We start from the raw sequence: 19,713 nt of genomic DNA on the forward strand, positions 1-19,713 counted from the left end.
TTGAATTGTGTAAGGACAAGTATTGGCGGAATTAACACTAAAGAAAACTTAAAACATTTCGATAATTATGAATTTCCGCAAAGTAACACCTACTTCAATAAATTGTGCTCTATTTGAAAAGTATCCTAAAAGAAAAAAACGCTGCCCAAAGTAACTATTCCACGCGGACGAAGTCGTGGGTAAAACCTTGTATAATATAATTTATACAACACTTTACGTAATCAATCTGTACGATTTGTCAAGCCGGAAATGTATTGACACAGAGAAGGGATAGATACTGACGGTATTGATAACACTCTAAACGGCATGGCGAGAAGTTAGTCGGGGCGTGCGATTGATATGGGATGATGATGGATACTGTAATATTATAACAATGGATGGGTCGTTTCAACCTTTTTGTTGTTGATCTCAACATTACTCGAGGTTAAATTAAAAATAAAACAATCAGCGCTAATCGGGAGACGCTGACGTTTAAAAAACCGACTTCTAAAACTCAAAAGTATAAAACAACTTAATAGAGATTTAATTTCTGACACCTCTTATGCAAATCTTATACCTTTAATATTAATAAAATACTATTATTTGTATGGTAACGCCACCATGTCAGTCCGTCTCCAGGATCAGTTCTCGAAGCCTATCCGACTGCAGCGGGGAGTCAGACAAGGCGATGTTATATCGCCGAAGCTGTTCAGCGCTGCATTGGAAGATGTCGTTAAGCTTCTGGACTGGAATAGGCTGGGCATAAATATCAACGGCGAATACATCACTCACCTAGCTAGTGAAATTACTGGGCAATTGAGACTTAACATCTTATGTCTCAAGGTGACGAGCGCAATTGAGGTGCCGCTCAAAATTTTTGAGGGTTTCAAGAATCCTAAGCGGCACTGTAATAGTAAGGGCGTATCAAATGGCTGTTGGGGCAGTAAGGTCCTCGAATAGCGTCCACGTACCGGAAGATGGACCGACGATCTGGTCAAGATCGCCGGAGTAGGTTGGATGAGGATGGACCGATCATCGTGGAGATCTTTGGGGGAGGCCTTTGTCCAGCAGTTGACGTCTTCCGGCTGAAATGCTGATTTGTATGTGCTACCTATTGATAGGGCTTAAGTAAAGGCCTATTGATAGGCGTATAAATGATCTAAGGTATATTTCATTCAACGTAATAAATTAATTTCATTTCATTTCAAGAATTAAGTAATAAGGCACGCAATACTTAAATTACAAGCAACATATTTTGTTTCTTAATTTGTATTCGTAAGCTGTTACCTTATAAATGAAAGTAAGAAAAGTTTCAATATAATCACAAGTCACGTTTGAGTTCAAGGTCATTGTTTGCTTTCCGTTGTTTTATATCTTCTTGCGACTGTAACCAATACTAGCATTTGCTCACGAAAACAACATTTAAAAGCAAATTTTATCTGTATTATCAGAATCAGACAACGATGCAAATAGCATAAAATCTCTTGCTTTTGCTCGTCATAGGGAGTTTTATACACAAAATATAGAGTTATTTGGCTGGGTGTGGCAATAAAACACGATAAATTTGTTCTTTTACATGTTTTGTATAAATTAAATTAAATTAAAACCCTCATTAACAAAAAAACAACCGACTTCAAAAACACTATTCCACTATAGGCACTAAAAAGTATAAAAATAATTGGTATTTTTATATAATCTAATTAATTAATCTAATTCTAGTTACGATGATTGTTATTTTTGGAATCGGTATGCTCTCGCCGCGGCCCCGCTCTCGCCTCTCGCCTCATCATGTCGTGCGTGCGACTCAAGCACATCTCACCTATAACTATGAATGTAGTTACAAACTACCTCGGCTGACACCGAATCTGCCGCTCAGGATTTTTAAACACCTAACTCGTCAAGTCTCATTTGCCCAGTAATTTCACTAGCTATGACGCCCTTCAGAACGAAACACAATAATGTTTACACATTACTACTTCACGGGATACACCGAGGATACATAGAGCCTATCTGGCAATCTGTGCAAAGGAGCCTCCCACTGATAACTCTTACGAAACCCTGGGACTTTCCTATTCTTTTTATGCTCCGGGGAAGCACAGGGCTGAAATGATGCCGAATTTAGTTTTATGAATGGTCTATACTTTTTATAGATCATCAAACTTATTATTTGTATTACAAAGAGTCGGTAGTATACCTACTTATCTATCTTTGCGAAGAAAACATTCCGACTTCAAAAAAGGAGGAGGTTCTCAATTCGTCGGGATGTTTTTTTTATGTTTGTTACCTCAGAACTTTCGACTGGGTGAACCGATGTTGATAATTCTTTTTTTATATATGTTTGAACGCTGGTGCTTCCCGTGTGGTGAAAAATTTTAGTAAAAAAAATACAATAAAAATTTCACGAAAAAACAACCGATTTCAAAAACACTATTCCAAAACAATAGATATAATATGCACTAAAAAGTATGAAAATAATTGCGTATTTTCATACAATGTAATTAATTAATATAATTCTAGTTTCGATTATTATTATTTTTGGAGTTGGTGTCAGCCAAGGTAGGTTTGTAACTACATAATTATATAGTTATAGATGAGATGTGCTTGAGTCGCACGCGCGACGTGAGGAGGAGAAAGGCGAGAGCGGGGCCGCGGCGCGAGGACACCGATTCTAAAAATAACAATAATCATTACTAGAATTAGATTGTATGAAAATACGCAATTATTTTCATACACTAATAAAGTGCACATTATATCTATTGTTTTTGAATAGTGTTTTTAAAAGTCGGATGCTTTTTTGTTAATTTTTTTTTTATTTTAATTTAGTTACATTTTTCGGTGGCTAACACCAGAATATTGCGAATTGGCTAATATACGGAGGCTGTTTTGTTATTTTTATCGTACTAACAAAGATTAATTTGCCGCACTGACATCGTAACTTTATATCGTAAAGCGTAAGAAGATAGAGACCAGAACATTAAACTTAATTAATTAAGAACGAAAACCAGAGCCGCCTTAGACTTGACTTAAATTAAGATTATATTTTGTTATTAATAAAATGTACATATATAATAACTACCGTAGCATTTTATGCGGGTGACGATTAAATTACATAAAAAATTAGACTGAACAAATGTAAGTATATGTTGTGTTGTGTCGTAAATCAAGGCGACACTAAATGCCAGCGACCTTGAGCGATATGAGTTCACGGCTGCCGGCCCGCCATCTATGTAACAAAGCCAATATTTTCAAAATTCTTGCGTGGAAAACAGTTTATATACTTACAATCCTCGTTATTCACTTCTAATCTGAATAAAAGAACCTACACAAAAAAGTACAAGATATAAGAATAACTTTACTGAGAAAAGTACCAAATGCGTCACGCCATGCCAAAAAACTTGTTTAACTACAAAGAAATGTGGTAGTTCAAAAGGCTTGGCAGTGTTAACTATAACCAACAGCAAGCATTAGCAACCTACAAATAAGACTTAAGGATATGTGTAACAGGATTAAGTAGAGTTCATACTTCGAAATGCTATTCTTTCACCACAAAACTTGTCTAAAAACACCATGTTTGCGTGTTTTCTGCTTACTCTTCGCCTGAAGTGTGTGTGTGTGTGTGCTGAGGTTACAAAGCAAGTATCATACAGGACTGATAAATGTGTACATTTATAAAAAAGGATAAATAATATTTGAAGGACAAAGTATCCGTAACAAACATATTCTAATGATTCTTCTCTAGCCTGTTGAAATTGTGATCTTTGTAGAGGATCCCGTTGAGGTATTGCTTTTTTTGTACCTTCATTACTATAAGCATTTTATTGTTTCGGTTTGAAGGGCCCCGAAGCTAATAAAATTGCTGTTCTTATGTGACTTAGCTAACATCTTATGTCTCGAAGTGACGAGCACAATTGCGATGCCACTCTGACTTTTGGGTTCAATCAATGACCTTGAAAACGTTTCGCTCACTCAAGTCGTTATCTACCAATTAAAGCTAAAATCGTAAGATGCTACCTTAGTATCATAGTAATTACTATACTACTCGGCTAAGTCGAGTTAGTAAGTCTTTTGTAGGGCGATGTATATGCTTTTACAACAAGATCCCAGGAAATGTTCAAAACAAAAGTATTACGTAATTAAAATAATTGTTAAAAAACGTTTGTGTGGTAAAGTTTACTATAGTAAACTTTAATGTTATAACATAAATTACTTTCTTAATGATACCACAGATTGGGAATGGATCGACTGCCCTTAGGCTATTAAATAATAAGTTTAATTGTACAATATTACTTTTTAAATATATTTTTTGATGAAAAAAAATCTCTCTCATTTCAATTATAGCTAATAGAAAAATAATAGGTGTCAATCTATATATATATAATGCTCGGAATAAAATAAAACCAACAATTTTGTTTTTCCTTTGATGTGTCCCCGTCGTTTAGAATTCAAATTGAAAGAATAGTTTAAAATAAATAACTAATTACGGGCTTAAATAAACTTGGTATAAAGTTATAACTGATGATAAACAAAGAAAATGCAACATCTTTACAGTATCGTTGACAACACTGTCAATACAATGATAATTCTGAAGTATTCCGAATGACGAGCTGCCTTGCAAATAAACGCGGGAAACGTAATACGTCCCAACAAACCATTCGTAAGCAAAATGTCTATTTGTAAACATTTTACATATTCTTGGTTTATGCTTAGTTATAACTTTATGCCAATTTTATTTGTAAGGCCGTTTGAATTTCTATATATCTCTAACCATCTCAGGAGGTAAAAAATAAAATTAATTTTAGCTAACTATAGTTGGTAGATTAACTACAGTTGTTAACTATCTATCAGATTATGTTTATGTAGAATGATATATCTTAAGTTTTGTCACAAATTAAATTTCTGAACACAAACCATACTATTTGGCGTACATACATAAGTTTAGGTCTTTTATTTGTCGATTGAGGCAGTCGAAGTCTGTCAGCTAGTCAATTTATAATAATTAATGAAATAATAAAAATTTAAAAAATCAACATTTATAGAGATTCCTGCAAATGACAACGAGTAATTATGATGTATGGTAGTACAAGTCAAAACAACATAGATATCGGTACATTGTCTCTCTAGCAAGATTAATACTTACGACAGTTAGGACCTTCCGAAGATCGTTATGGAGCGCAGACACGTCGACCCCTCTCCCGGCGTCGCCAAGTCTTCGCAATGTGTCTGCCAAGGGACCGGAGAGAGCCCGCAATTGTTGCCACGAGCGCGCGTACTGACGTCGAACTAGCTCGATTATAGTCGACGTGAGGGCCAGACCGATTAGTATGTAGAACGTACATAATAACATGTACTTCGGCCTTTCTGGAAACATTCAGGATTTTTAAATAAAACACTTTTTAAATTATTAAAAAGCGCGTCATTGTAACTGAGTTTTTACATTAGTTTTGCGGAAAAGTTACAATTTTACTACTAATTTAGTTAACCAGACTTTTCGTCTCCTTTCCAGGATTATGTTTTCAGGGTAACTGTTAGCATTATCCAGTCCGTACTATTGCACATAGTATTATCTTTGAGTAACGCGAGTGCGACACATTAAAATAAAACGCTTTTTAATAGGTTGACTAAAATAACGATAAAAATGTAAGTTTTACGCATAAACTAATGCAAAAACACAGTTACAATAACAGGCGTTTTAATTCTTTCAAAAGCATTTCATTTAAATGTGTCACTCGCGAGAAAATAAAAGCATTTTTAGTTAAAACAGCTGGATAAAGGTACTTATTAAAGATTGAAGTTATTTATTTTGAAGCACAAACACGTCTTAATGTTGCTGACTAATCGAGTTTTAAACGTTGAATTTTAAGCCGACTTCAAAAAAGTACTTCAAATTTCGGCTTTCGTGTACTAAATTTTAATACCAGATTTTATTTTTTCATGACTCTCTCGGATACGTCAAGGGTAGTTATTTGATTATTTCATTTATGTAAGTATAAAACAATTCTTATATCTCGATAACCGTGCTACTCCTCAACGGAATTTTATTTGTTTTAATACAATTGAAGCGAATTATATTTCCTAAAAGGTTTTTAATTAAGTTTGTTTAATGTATTCAGTGTTCCCTACAGATTCACAAACAAACATTTAAAACATCTATAATTTTGATCTGCACTGCTTATATATATCTCGTAGGTATATTGTCAAAGCCTTGATATTAAAATTTCACTAGTGATATTATAATAAAACGGTAGGTTGTCAACTACTTCATTTCTTACAATTTAACGGCCTGGTTTTAGTGACATTGTAGTGTACACTATAGTGATATTGTAATAAATCTAATCTATCTAGGTGTATCACAAATGAAGTTAGCAGATTTTCATACGCAATTACAATACAATACGCAATACGCAAAACAATAAATACAAGAAATAGACCAATCAGAGACGGCTTCATAAACTAACAACTAGTAAGATTGTCAAAATGTCATTGCCTTACAATATCACCATAGTGTACCCGTGACATTACAATGTCACTAAAACCAGGCCATTAAAAGAAATAAAGTCGGTTGACAATCTACCGTTTAATTATAATATGACTAGTGAAATTGTAATATCATCGGCTTTGACAATATAACTGCAAAATTTACAAAATGAAGGAATAGTAGCAACTGACAAATTAGGCATTACAACTTTTGACTGTTGATCGTAAAAATTTATACAAAATATAATGAATGTTCTAATATTAACAAATATCATATCACTAGACTATGAGTAGGATATAATATATGGCAGTCAAATATTACACATGTTTTTCTCCTATCTTATAAAATAAAATTTACCGAGAGTAATTATTAATTATATAGGTCAATTTATATTTACATGAATATAAACTAAATTAAAGTTATAAATAACAACCGAGATGAATTCAAGGAAGTTTATCTTCCAAATAAAAAAAAATACTTACTTGGAACTAGATCACCAAAACCAATAGTAGTCATGGTGATAAAACAAAAGTAAAATCCATCGTAGAAACTCCAATCGTCTTCCCACATCTTAAATAATCCAGCACCAGCCGATAAGTACACGAAAAGGAAACACACGGCCCAAAACGCATACAACGAACGTTGTCCAGCTGGATTAGCCTTGGAAACCCGGTTACAGATCTCTATAACAAACAAAATATATTATTATTGAGCGCTTGTAGTTTATAGATTCAATAAAGAGATAAAGTTGTTGAAAGATTTATGTGCGGTATGAGCGTTCAACAACTCAAGCCACAATAAATCTCATCGTGATTAAACTTACTCGGCATTTCAGGCAATTGTTTCGCTATCATGGACACTACAGTTGCGAACGCTCTTCCTAAATCAGCGATCACTGTTAGTGTCAATGGAATTCCAATCAACGCATACGCAATACAAAATAGTCGACCCCAAAATGTCTCTGGAACAATATTTCCATAACCTGAAAATAAGCAACTTATATTAGTAGCCAGTAATTGCGATGATGCGTACATTCAACAAGAAGCAATAACGAAACAAAATATCTGCTTACATGTTTCTACACACCTATTGTGGTGAGAACGGTGGATGCAAAGAATACCGCTTGCAATATACTCCATTTTTCTTCTAAAGCAGGGAAGTTTCTGTCCACCTCAAACGCTAACCCACTCCCAGATGCTTCTTCTAAAACCTACAGAAATCTTAAATTAGGAACCATTTTTTTTGCATTAATTACCGTGTTTCCTTTAAACAAATGCTTTAATTTAATTTTATTTATTTTTAATCATAGATTTCGTATTACTTTCGTAGTACTTAATAAATATTATGGAGATATTTTTTTTGTAGCAAAAAGTTCGGTTTTGTTAATACACAAATATTTTAATGCATTTATCATGATATGTGAGGCTGTTATTGTTTTACATTGCAAAGAAGTGCACATTTGGAAATACACCTCTGAAGAACTACTTCATGATCAAAAGAATCAAGGGATAAATTTTACGATTATATTCATGTAAATAGCCTATATCAAAAGCATAATTATAAAATTTAATAGAAACATTAGAGCCTTGATGAAAACCTGGTACGAGGGACAGAAGTGGCCGATTCTCTCCCGGCAAGACAACCTTTATGCCTCGTACCATAGACTTAAAGGCGAGCTTTTAATTCAGGTGGGAAAAAAATCGTATATACCACGTGAGATAAGTATGACATTGCCACCTCTCTGATATTCCCCGGATCAGAATGACGTTATTTTCTCCCTAGGTGCGTAATATACAATTTTAATTCAAAAGATAAATAAAATACCATAATTATATTAATATATTTGCTAAGATGTGGAAAACTTTACAAGACTTTACCTGAATTAAATTTGTTAAAATCTTGTAAATAGTAACAAACAATTTTATGCGAATGCGTAAGGTAACGAACAGACGACAAGCCTAATGATAAGTATTAAGTGGCAACCTGTGTGCATAATAGAGATAGTATAATTTAAGCCATAACGTATGACAACATGCAAGGGTAATTAAACCACGATATGTTAGACTTGATGGACCTCCTAGGGTCTGGTTGCCATGGACGTGCACCTGAGCACTCGTATGGAGCACAATAGATCTACGGATTAAGGTTCTATATGCGCAAACATACTACAGTACAACTACAAAATCGTCGCGTCTGGTTGTCATTTAAAAATAGCATATCTCAGGTGCCTGTAAGTACACCAGAAACTATAACTTTCTGTAGACAACACTGACCTCTACTATACACCACTGGACTGGCAGCTGTCAAAGTGCTTTTGTGCCTGTTGGATAATCGCCATTTTGGCGCTGTTGGCCATGTAGCTAGAGTCTGCGGTACTAAAACTAGTGATGACAACCTTAGCAAACATCGACAGATTGTGGGTTACATACAAAAAGTGGTGTATATACAAAAAAATGCGTACTTTATTACGTTGATTCTTGAAGTATAAATGTCAATTCAAAATGCATTAATACTTCACAGTCTGTTTGTATTATTACGTCAAAATTAGTTCTCTGGACGCTCGCGAATGGCGCTTCAAATAGGCACAAAAAATTTGCTGTCAAACATATGGAACAGCCTGTCCATTGGTATTTATACAGGTCAGCGGTAGACAATGATACAATTAGTGCTCAGCTATTTGAGTGAATAGGCATAAAAAGCATAAAGGCATTTATTTTCTCAAAATTGATCCCTTTAGAATTCTTTTTGATGTCATCAATACTCAATGACCTTGGACAAAAACTGCGCGAACAGTAACTTCTACTGCTACTACGACTTATGAACTTAATAAATAGTAAATGTAGATGTATTTTGCACTCATTAGATACATGCACCTTACTTACTATTTTGTACCCTACCTTTTCATAAACAGCCAATTGTTCGCTTAGTATTTTTTCTACAGTCATCTCTTCAGTGCCATTAAACGTGTAATCAGACACCACACGTATTAGATTCCACCGCTCCGCGAGCAATCGATCCCGAAGATATTCCTGTTTTGCTATCTCTGCTGGATACTCCAACGCTCTAAATACCTTCACAAAAATGATAATTGGTTATTTTGTAGCTACAGATACAAATGGGTAGTGTTTAAAATGATGTTAGTAAATTATGAATTATGAATCACAATCTTATATCTAATATATATAATCTGAATCTCGGAAATGGCTCCAAGGATTTTCATAAAATTTTGTATACAGGGGATTTTGGGGGCAATAAATCGATCTAACTTCAATTTTAAAAAATGTAGTTTTATTCGTGTTGTAATGAGAAACAGCTACAATAAAATTAGAATTCAACGGTAAATTTCACCACTATATACAAGACTATAATAGCTCGGGTGGGCCTTGGGTGATTCGGATAACAGAAGACCTCGGTTCGAATCCAGATGTCTTAGTTTTTTTTTTGTTCATGGTTTGAATATTCTTAAGAAGTCGTCTGGATATTAGATAATAACACAGAATGTCTTTTACCTGTTCTGTGCATTATAATACGTAAGACGTATTAGATAACTAACTGTCATCTTTTACGTATGTGCCCGAGGAGCAGGAGCGTTCATTGGTTTTCTAGCAAGGTAGGCACTACTCGCACTGTAGATCTTACTAGTCATAGTTGAGCTTTAATCCAACAGCGCTAGGTTTTGAGGTCTAAATATTTAAGTTGTTTGTGTTTCGCATATAATTTTGGGACCATTTGATCAATCTAATACCTATTTTAGTTTATGTCATTCTAAGTTTGTTTGCCTTATTGCCTTTACGCGATGCACACTCCTGCCGAGGAGTCACCTACTGGAAGTGATAAGAGCAACCCATGGTCTTTTACAATACCAAAACCTACAATTGATTATGAGATGGCACTTGGGCTTTTAGCGTGTTATTATTTCGGCGGCAGTATTTGGTTAATCAACTCCATGGAACAGATAGAAGCGATACAAGACACACAATCGGCCGTGATCTGTGATCGAGCCGATCACTAAGATCGAGCCGATCACTAAGATCGAGCCGATCACTAAGATTGAGCCTACTGACCGAGTATTGTATTCAAGACTATTCTAGGAGCTCTTCAGTACTTCCTTTATTTATTCCTTCCACTCTCTTTTCGTAAAATTTCTGTAATTCTACATTCTCTTTCAAACAATCAAGTGTAAATAAGTATTAGTATCAAATCCAATTGTTGATTGATACAAATCAATTATCAATAGCTCTTTTTTGTCGTCAAAATTGGATTGAGTTGGCTTCAAATAAAATAAATAGTCACATAAATGAAATGTTGTGGGAATGTAAAAGAAATAATAAGCCATAGATAAATATTAATAGGAAGATCATAATGGTAGTGTATTATCTTATTTGCTACTCAAGTAACAAAATTGCCCAATTTGAAATAAATTTAGATCGAATAATAGTATTTGTAAGGGTTAGTACGAGTAACATGAGTTAACGACTGTATCCAACGGAAACGATGTCGCGAAGCTCTTTATTTATTCACGATATCTATCTATTAATAATTAAACATAATAGAATTGTATTGTATAATTAAAACATTCAAAATAAGTTTATTCATATTTTAAAAAATATAACTAAATGTATAAAAAATTATCTAGAAAATTTCAAATTCTTTTTCATATAAGCACTTTGGCGATCTTTTGAGTTTTATGTCATCCTCCTCGGAAATTGAAATATCGCCTGGATTTCTCATCACCGGCTTGTATGGAGGGTACATTTTTTGTTGCAGTACAGAACTCCAATCAATCTCACTAAACCATGCATGTTTCTTAATATCAAAGACACCAGTTTTCAATGAGCCATAACGTTTCATAGGATCAACGATTAAAAGATTCTTGACTAATGATTTACAAGCCGGAGTCATGTAATCGGGTGACTTATAGTTACCGCTGAGTATTTTTTCATATAGCTTCATCGAATCATTATGATAAAATGGTGGATATCCGGCATTCATTTCAAAGATTAGTATTCCCAACGACCACCAATCGACTGCAAAGGAATATCCCTTAGATAGTATCATTTCCGGTGCAATAAATTCTGGTGTCCCGCATAACGTCCACGTTCTACTTTTTATAACTTTACAAAATCCATAATCACCTAGTTTAAGGTAACCTGTTTCATTAAGGAATATGTTTTCTGGTTTTAGATCTCTATGGACAATGCCACAATGATGAAGGCATTCTAACGCTAAAACCATTTGTGCTCCATAAAATTGCGCCAGTGGTTCTGATAGATTTCCGAACTTTTTTATTACATTGAATAGCTCACCTCCACTTTCATAAGAAGTTATTAGATACACATACAAGTTGTCTTTAGAAAAGAAATCTAAATTAAGTAGAAATGGAAATTTTACGCTCTCCAAAATCTTCTTTTCTTGCAAAAGTTGCTTAACATTATTTTTTTTTATGATTTCTTCTTTTTCCAGGGCTTTCATTGCATAATAATCTAGAGTTGATTTATTTCGAACTAAAAATACTTGTCCAAATGATCCTTGACCTAACATTACAACTAGATCAAATTCTTCGACAGGCTTAGTGCAGTTAACTGGATTGTAATATTTATGTAAAAAATCTTGTTTTATAACGTCCAAAAACTTGGTATGGCTAAATTGTTGTTCATGTGAATAAGTTGCAATAGTTCTGTCTTCCAATCTATCAAATGTCATAGCATGAAAATCATTATTATTCACACCATAAAATATTATTAAATTATAAAATAAACATATTATCATTTGACTCTCTAAAGCTATTTTTATTCTAAATATTTGTATACAGATCACGTTTTCTGTTAGTCAGATATTATGTCAAACGACGATATAAATGTGTCAATATCAAATGTTCCTTTTTACGTACACTAATTACTAATCAACACCGTAATATGTATTTCGTTCGCAATGATTGGAGATAATAGATATTACATTAAAAGCATATCCTTAAAGTATAGGTTTATTTTTCAAACTACTTCTGTACCTCATATCTTCTACATGTCACAATGATTTATTTTTTCTCAAAAGTCTTCGAACTCCCTTTCATAAAGACAATTTGATGCTTTTTTTAACTTCTGTTGTTCAATCTCAGGAAAATTACTTGTATCTGCTGCAGAAGTACAAATGGGTATAAAGGGTGCCGGTATTCGTTGATGAAGTATTGATTGCCATGAAATATCATTAAACCATTGATGACTCTTTATATCGAATATTCCATTTTTCATTGAACCATATCTTTTACTTGGATCAACTTGTAGTAAACATTTGACCAAATGTTTGCAATTCGGCGTCATTACATCCGGGCATTTGTACGTGCCATCCAAAATTTTTTCGTAAAGTTGGCTTGGATCAGATGCAAAAAATGGTGGTTGGCCACAATTCATTTCGTAGACTAAAACTCCTAAAGCCCACCAGTCTACTGAGAAAGAATATCCTTTGGAAAGGATAATCTCGGGTGCTAGATATTCAGGCGTTCCACATAAAGTCCATGTCTTTTTGTGCATTATTTTACAAAATCCATAATCACATAGTTTAATATATCCGTTCGAATTCACTAAAATATTTTCTGGCTTAATATCTCTGTGGACTACGTCACAATGATGCATATATTCTAAAGCTAATACAACTTGACTACCATAAAATTTCGTTAATTCATCTGACAGACCACCAAATTTTTGGATATGTGTAAATAGTTCTCCTCCAGATATAAATGGTAATACGAAATAAAGATAGACATTATCTTTAAAAGCTACATCCAAACATATTAGAAAGGGAAACTGAACACTGTAAAGTATCTTTTTTTCTATGATTAAATGTCGAACATGTTTTCTTTCAACTACAACTTCCTTCTCAACCACTTTCATTGCGTGGTAGGTTAAAGACGATTTATCACGAACCAGAAACACTTCACCAAATGCTCCATTACCAATACCTTTTATCGTATCAAAGTCTTCAGGTAATCTTTCATTATTTGGTGGCTCATCAAATCTCTTTTTAAATTCTTGTTTTAACATATCTAAATATCTTATATGATCTTTATGGTTTTGTTGCGTATACGACGTGTTTGGTTTATTGCTAGCCATGTACAATTTATACAATATATCTTTACATTATTCGCGATAATATCAAAATTTTCTAAAAAATAAATATAAATACAAAGTAAATTCTCATGGCATACATTATTGTACACAATAATATTGAAATAATCCATCACAGAGAAGTTAAACCAAAATTATATAATAAAATGTCATTGGCATGACAAAGACTTAGTATTCCGAATTTACAAGTTTACTTCATCAAAATATATTAAACATCAACATATCTATATAATATATAAAAGAGAGAGATTTCCACATCCAAATATTGACTCAATCATAATATCTCTGGAAGCGCGCAGACTTGAAATTTGGCAAGAATTTTCCTTTCGCCGAGTAGAGGACAGCTGTGAAAGGTTTTTTATTATAAACAGAACAAAGTCAGTCGGGTCCGGTAGTATTAATATTAAATTATGAAATGTGTGTGAGCATTTATTAAATGAAATATTTTCTGGAAACAACGGTATAATAAATCCTTTTTTAATATCTCACTTAACAATGTAATTAATAATATATTAGTATGAAAATTTAAAATATATTACACAAAATTATAATTAAATATATAAAAGAATTTGTTTAAAGGGCATAATATCATAAAACTTGTGTGAGAAAAAAGCTGACTCCATGACTGAATGAAACCTATCCATAATGTCATGCATTAATTCAGAATTATATTCATGACTAATGCGGTAGAAACTTTAAATGCAATACTTTAAGTGACACCACTTTTTTACACACACAAATGACTGATATTTTAAAACAGCATTTTTTTTATGACAGTAAGGGACGAGTAATTCAAAAAAATTATACGCCCAGTCCATTTTTTTTTTTCAAATCAAACCAAAACACAGTGCCCTTCAGACCGAAACACAGTAATGCTTACACAGTACTGCTTCACGGCAGAAATAGGCGCCGTTGTGGTACCCATAATCAAGCCGCCATCCTTTGAAAAGGAGCTTCCCACTGGTAAAAGCATTCTCTAGTTATTAATTGTATTGTCTTTGATTAATGCGAGTGTTACATATTTAAATAAAACACTTTTCAAGTATTAAAACGCGTTTAAACCACATCTCGTCACCCTGAAAACGAGATCTGGAAACTTGAAACGTCGGATTAACTAAAATAAAAATGTAACTTTTACGCAAACATCTAATGTAAAAACAGTTACAATTACACGCGTCTTAATCCTTTAAAAGCGTTTTATTTAAATGGTTATTAATTATTTTAAGATATTCAACAGATTTTTTTGTGTTGTTTGTTAATTAAGTGGGGATTCTAAGTTATTCTTATTAGCGCCGGATCTACCCTCTTGTAACACTTAAGAAGTCTCACGCATATTTTACGGCCTTTATAGTTGTATTATGCCATAACACAAGTGATGGAACAGTAGGGTCACTCAGCGGTCGCCTTCAAATTTATACCTACATCTGGGCGGAGCGCTAGGGTTGGCACATACGAAAAGATTGACAATGCGCGGCCGGCAATTAGGGGCCGTGTAAATCATGTGTGTATGTGTGTGCATCGATTTTGACTAGTATAAAGTTAAAGTACTGTTCTATCATTGTCTGCGTTTTTACTAACGTTAGGTACATAAGGGACATTTCATATCTCCAATGAAAGTTAAATCCACAATTGGATGTACGTGCTCCTAATATACGCCCAGTCTAAATCTTTTCATCGCAATAAGGAAAAGGCCAAGCATGGCAGTCTTATAGCGATTTAATAACTTGTAGCGAAAGGAGATCTCTTCCAGACAACCGTTTGAAACACTACGTTTGAAACTATTTAGGTGGTGTGAAGTTCGGAAAAACGCGTTTCTCCGCGAGCTGAGTCTTGGATAGATCACATTTTAGCGTGTAGAAATTTTATTCAACTGCTTAGAACGGTTAGGCAAAATATATTTATAGAAACTGCTCATTTATAATTAGATTAGCTGACCCGAGAGAGTCTGAAAGTCAAAATATTTAGATAAATAAAATAAAAGGTGTTTATTTCAGGCATGATAAAACCCATAGATACAAAAATTTTTGGACACTGTAAAGGGGTGCCAAGTTAAAAGTAAAATTAGACTAACTAAAACTATATAAATATTGCACAAATTTGTGCAGTCATTTTTTGTTCTTGTCCATGTGAACAGAGATTCAGCGATTAAACACTGGATTCCTGATGTCGTCAGAGACAGCCACGAGTATTTTGCAACAGATAAGTGATATATTTTTTTGCTTTAAAAATTATGTATTTATTGTATAGACTATTGATTATAAAAAAACATCAGCGTCAAACTCAACGAGACTGAACTGTATCACCACATAATTTAATTAAATAAACTAAATTATAAGTTCATACGAAAATATCAATGTTTATAATTATTATGACGTTAAACTTTTTGAACCTCGAGGAAGTTCTCGTTAGTATAAAGAAAAATAAAAAACGTCAATAAAAATATTCTTATATTATTGAATTCATTTCGATTCATGAGGTGTTTGAACAATTATCCAAACTGATTTCGGTAAAGGAATTCGATGTAATGGCCCAGGATGCCAAAAATACCATTTATCCCAGTCCACAAGGGGGATATTCTCAAGGTAAACAAGAACAGTACAAACAATATCTTCGAAAACTGCACCTTGATTTCGTTGATTCCTGGAATGCAAGATCGGAAAGCAACGCAGCTTTAGGTGACTTCGATAAGCAAAAAATTATTGGGACTGGTGCTTTTGGCGTGGTGTTTCTAGTGAAGCATGTGACAAGCGGAAGATTTTACGCAATGAAAATGATGGAAAAAGAGAAAATTGTTAAAATGAAACAGATTGAACATAGCTACTACGAGAAGAAAATTCTAAGCGGCCTCAACTTCCCATTTCTTGTATACATGAAGTATTTCTTTAAAGACAACGTGTATTTATATTTTATATTACCGTACGTACCTGGAGGTGAAATGTTCTCCCATTTAAGAAAACTGGGCAAGTTTGATGAAAATACCTCAAAGTTTTATGCAGCGCAAGTTATTTTAGCTCTGGAGTATTTACATGCTTGCGAATTAGTTTACCGAGATTTGAAACCAGAAAATATTTTAATTGACAGAACTGGTTATATCAAAATCACTGACTTTGGATTTTGTAAGCTTATCAGGGGCAGAACCTGGACCTTATGCGGCACACCTGAATATTTAGCTCCGGAGATAATATTGAGCAAGGGTTATGGGATGTCTGTGGATTGGTGGTCGTTAGGGATTCTTATATATGAAATGAATGCTGGTTTCCCCCCATTCTTTGCTTCGGAACCAATGCGAATATATGAAAAAATTGTAAATGGGAGATATAGATGCCCAGGCCACTTCACGCCGGAATTAAGAGATCTACTTTCTCGTGTTCTCCAACAAGATATGACTAAAAGGTATGGCAATTTAAAGGATGGCGCGTTGGATTTCAAGAATCACAAATGGTTTCGCGATATAGATTGGGATGGAATTGTAAACAACCGAGTGCAGCCTCCATTTTTGCCGAAGATAAGATCGCCAGGAGACACCTCAAACTTTGATAATTACGAGGAAGAGAAAATAAAAGAGAGCCCCGTCTGTTTGTATGAAGAAGAATTCGCTGATTTTTAAATACTCTCAAATTCTCTTAGGGATCTATTTATGGATTATTTATTTAGAAGGTATAATTTTGCTTTAAGCTATCACATGTTAAAAATGCAACTATAAGTTGTATGGTTTAAGGGTTTCTTATACCTAACAATTTATTTATGTGAAGACTATTATGTATTTTTGAAAATGTTATCTAAGGTTCACAATATATGTAATAGGTAGAGATTAGATTAAGGATTGGTCTCCGCTGCGATACAACTAGATACCGCACTACCTAAGAATAATACCTTTTTTATTACAGCAACTGTTAGAAACTCGTGTGCGTGGCATCTTGACATTCAATGGCATTTTAAATTTTGTAACATACGCTTCGTGTTATTTTACATTGAAATACTTACCGATGATATTATGTGATCCCAGTGTCTTTCTTATTTCTTGTATTATTATTTTTACAAAGTTTTACTACAGAGCAAAGTTTAACAGAACATCTGGCACGTCAACGTCACACATTGTTTGAGACTGACTCGAGTACCCCATTTGAGCGGTGTTATAGTTGCTGCACTTCGCGACTACGCCTGCGGTATCTAGTTGGAGCGCAGTGGAGATCAATACTTAATCTATGAGGTAGAGTGTGAGTACGTGAACAATTTATTCAATAGCTACACATATTTAACAATGTAATATTCTTTCGCAAACAAGGTATCCAACGAAAATAGTGAAATTATTTTTGGCAGAGATAATTGTTTTGAAACAATGACGCTCTACATCAATCTGACATCACTGTTCTGTTTCTAATTATCGTTAAACAAATAAACATCGCATGACATTATTGGAAAAGGAAGCTCAATAAACTGGCGTCGACGCGTCATGGCCGCGAAAAAATATTGTCCTCGATTTAAAACATCTATATTTAATATTTCTCAAATAACTCTTAATAAGAATACATCACTGACATGTATAAATACCACTGGACAGGCTGTTCCATATGTTTGACAGCAAATTTTTTGTGCCTATTTGAAGCGCCATTCGTGAGCGTCCATAGAACTAATTTTGACGTATAATACAAATGGCTGCAATGGAAAGTACAATACTTTGAAGTATTTTTGCTTTTTGAACTAATTTCATTCGTTTTCCGTGTTATTTATACTTCAAGAATCAACGTAATAAAGTACACAATTTTTTTTTGTAAATAGTTTCCCACCATTATCGATATTTGCTGAGGTTGTCATCACTAGTTTTAGTTCCGCAGACTCTCGCTATTGCTACACAATGGCGAATATCAAACAAGCACAAAAGCACTTTGACAGCCGTCAGTCCAGGGGGTATATAGTAGAGGTCAGTGGAATACAGTATTGTAGAACAGATTAATAAAGTTTATATTTAGTACATTTATCTTTTTTTCTTAACTATCACTACAAATGCAGCTGAAACTTTTTTGGGCTGTAATAAAATGTGAAGAAAGTACAGAGAGGCATTAAACTTGTTTTCTTTTTTAATTAATTTCATTTCTAAGCTTTAGCATCTAAAAAAATATACACTTATGCAAAGTTTGGTACGTCTTAAGTTAGTTAAATAAGGTATAGATAGATATAAAAGGCTGCTTTAGTCATCCATAAATTTAGAATAGCATGTGACACGAAAGTAAATTATAATTCTAATTAAAATAGTTTTTCGTCCAGTAAGGTCAGAAAATTACTGTTGCTAGATGTCCGTTAAGCGGACGAATAAGTAAGTTTATCTTTATTTGGGAGTGACACTACAAATACAGGTAAACATTTACAAAATATAATCACAAATAATATGAAAAACATATCTTAATATTTACGAATATAATAGACATGCCAAATCTTATTAAAACTAATATACATTAAGAACAATAAGACACTAAAGTTAATTAGGATTTTTTGTCCACTAAACGGATGATTTGCAACATAAGTTAATCCTTCGATATCAATAAGTTTTTCTACAAAAATTACTGTTGATAGATGTTCACTACGCACGAATAACATGATTAGCTGTTGACAAATTTTTGAATAGCATAAGTCACTAAAATAAAGTGCTATTCTTACTAGTATTTAGAGTAGAAATAGAATAGAAAACTCTTTATTAGCAACTAAAAATACTCAACTAGACAATTTACAATATTGATTAAAATCTTTGAATATTAAATGAATGTAACAAATATTATTTATAATTAAGAAAAACACTGTGTGCGTGTGATTCCCTGCTAAAAGGAGCTGACTCAGTATATTGTTGGTTAGTGCAGAAGACACCAACACAAAACTGGTTTTCAGTAACCCCTCGTGACATTTGGAGTAGACAGTTACTATTGTAAACCTTTGCAATTAATTGATTTGGTCTTTCGTTTGTAATTAATTTGTGCAGGCAACATAAGAAATGACTGAATGTTATATTTTCTTGATCGTGTCATTTTTTTCTAAATTTGACGATTCTTGTCGTTCAATTTTAATAATAATTCACGTATATTCACAGAAAACCATAGCGGAAGACTAGAAATAATATTGACACACTTTTTACCCAAATTAAGCATA

General features: G+C 33.5%; 4 protein-coding genes across 5 annotated transcripts in view; 1 reads left to right on the forward strand and 3 right to left on the reverse strand.

Moving 5' to 3' along the window:
* The window catches only part of LOC126970650 (TWiK family of potassium channels protein 9), a 49,883-nt gene that overhangs the window by 19,513 nt on the left and 10,657 nt on the right, over window positions 1-19,713 (reverse strand). For both annotated transcript variants that reach the window (XM_050816730.1, XM_050816731.1), the window contains 5 exons: window positions 9,352-9,525; window positions 7,541-7,664; window positions 7,278-7,436; window positions 6,937-7,137; window positions 5,117-5,337 (listed from right to left, as the gene is read on the reverse strand). In XM_050816730.1, the coding sequence (XP_050672687.1) occupies window positions 5,117-5,337; window positions 6,937-7,137; window positions 7,278-7,436; window positions 7,541-7,664; window positions 9,352-9,525 (879 nt within the window). The remainder of the gene's footprint in view (window positions 1-5,116; window positions 5,338-6,936; window positions 7,138-7,277; window positions 7,437-7,540; window positions 7,665-9,351; window positions 9,526-19,713) is intronic.
* On the reverse strand, window positions 11,023-12,385 carry LOC126970653 (cAMP-dependent protein kinase catalytic subunit alpha-like). Its single transcript, XM_050816736.1, has one exon. It carries the CDS (start codon window positions 12,221-12,223, stop codon window positions 11,087-11,089), a length of 1,137 nt encoding a protein of 378 aa, XP_050672693.1. The 5' UTR covers window positions 12,224-12,385; the 3' UTR covers window positions 11,023-11,086.
* Window positions 12,378-13,634, reverse strand: LOC126970655 (cAMP-dependent protein kinase catalytic subunit 1-like). The gene has a single exon (XM_050816738.1). The coding sequence runs from the start codon at window positions 13,558-13,560 to the stop codon at window positions 12,499-12,501; it is 1,062 nt and encodes a 353-aa protein (XP_050672695.1). The 5' UTR covers window positions 13,561-13,634; the 3' UTR covers window positions 12,378-12,498.
* Window positions 16,086-18,547, forward strand: LOC126970654 (cAMP-dependent protein kinase catalytic subunit alpha-like). The gene has a single exon (XM_050816737.1). It carries the CDS (start codon window positions 16,100-16,102, stop codon window positions 17,180-17,182), a length of 1,083 nt encoding a protein of 360 aa, XP_050672694.1. The 5' UTR covers window positions 16,086-16,099; the 3' UTR covers window positions 17,183-18,547.

The sequence above is a fragment of the Leptidea sinapis genome, chromosome 21 (assembly GCF_905404315.1).
Source record: "Leptidea sinapis chromosome 21, ilLepSina1.1, whole genome shotgun sequence".
In the NCBI taxonomy this organism is placed as follows: domain Eukaryota; kingdom Metazoa; phylum Arthropoda; class Insecta; order Lepidoptera; family Pieridae; genus Leptidea; species Leptidea sinapis.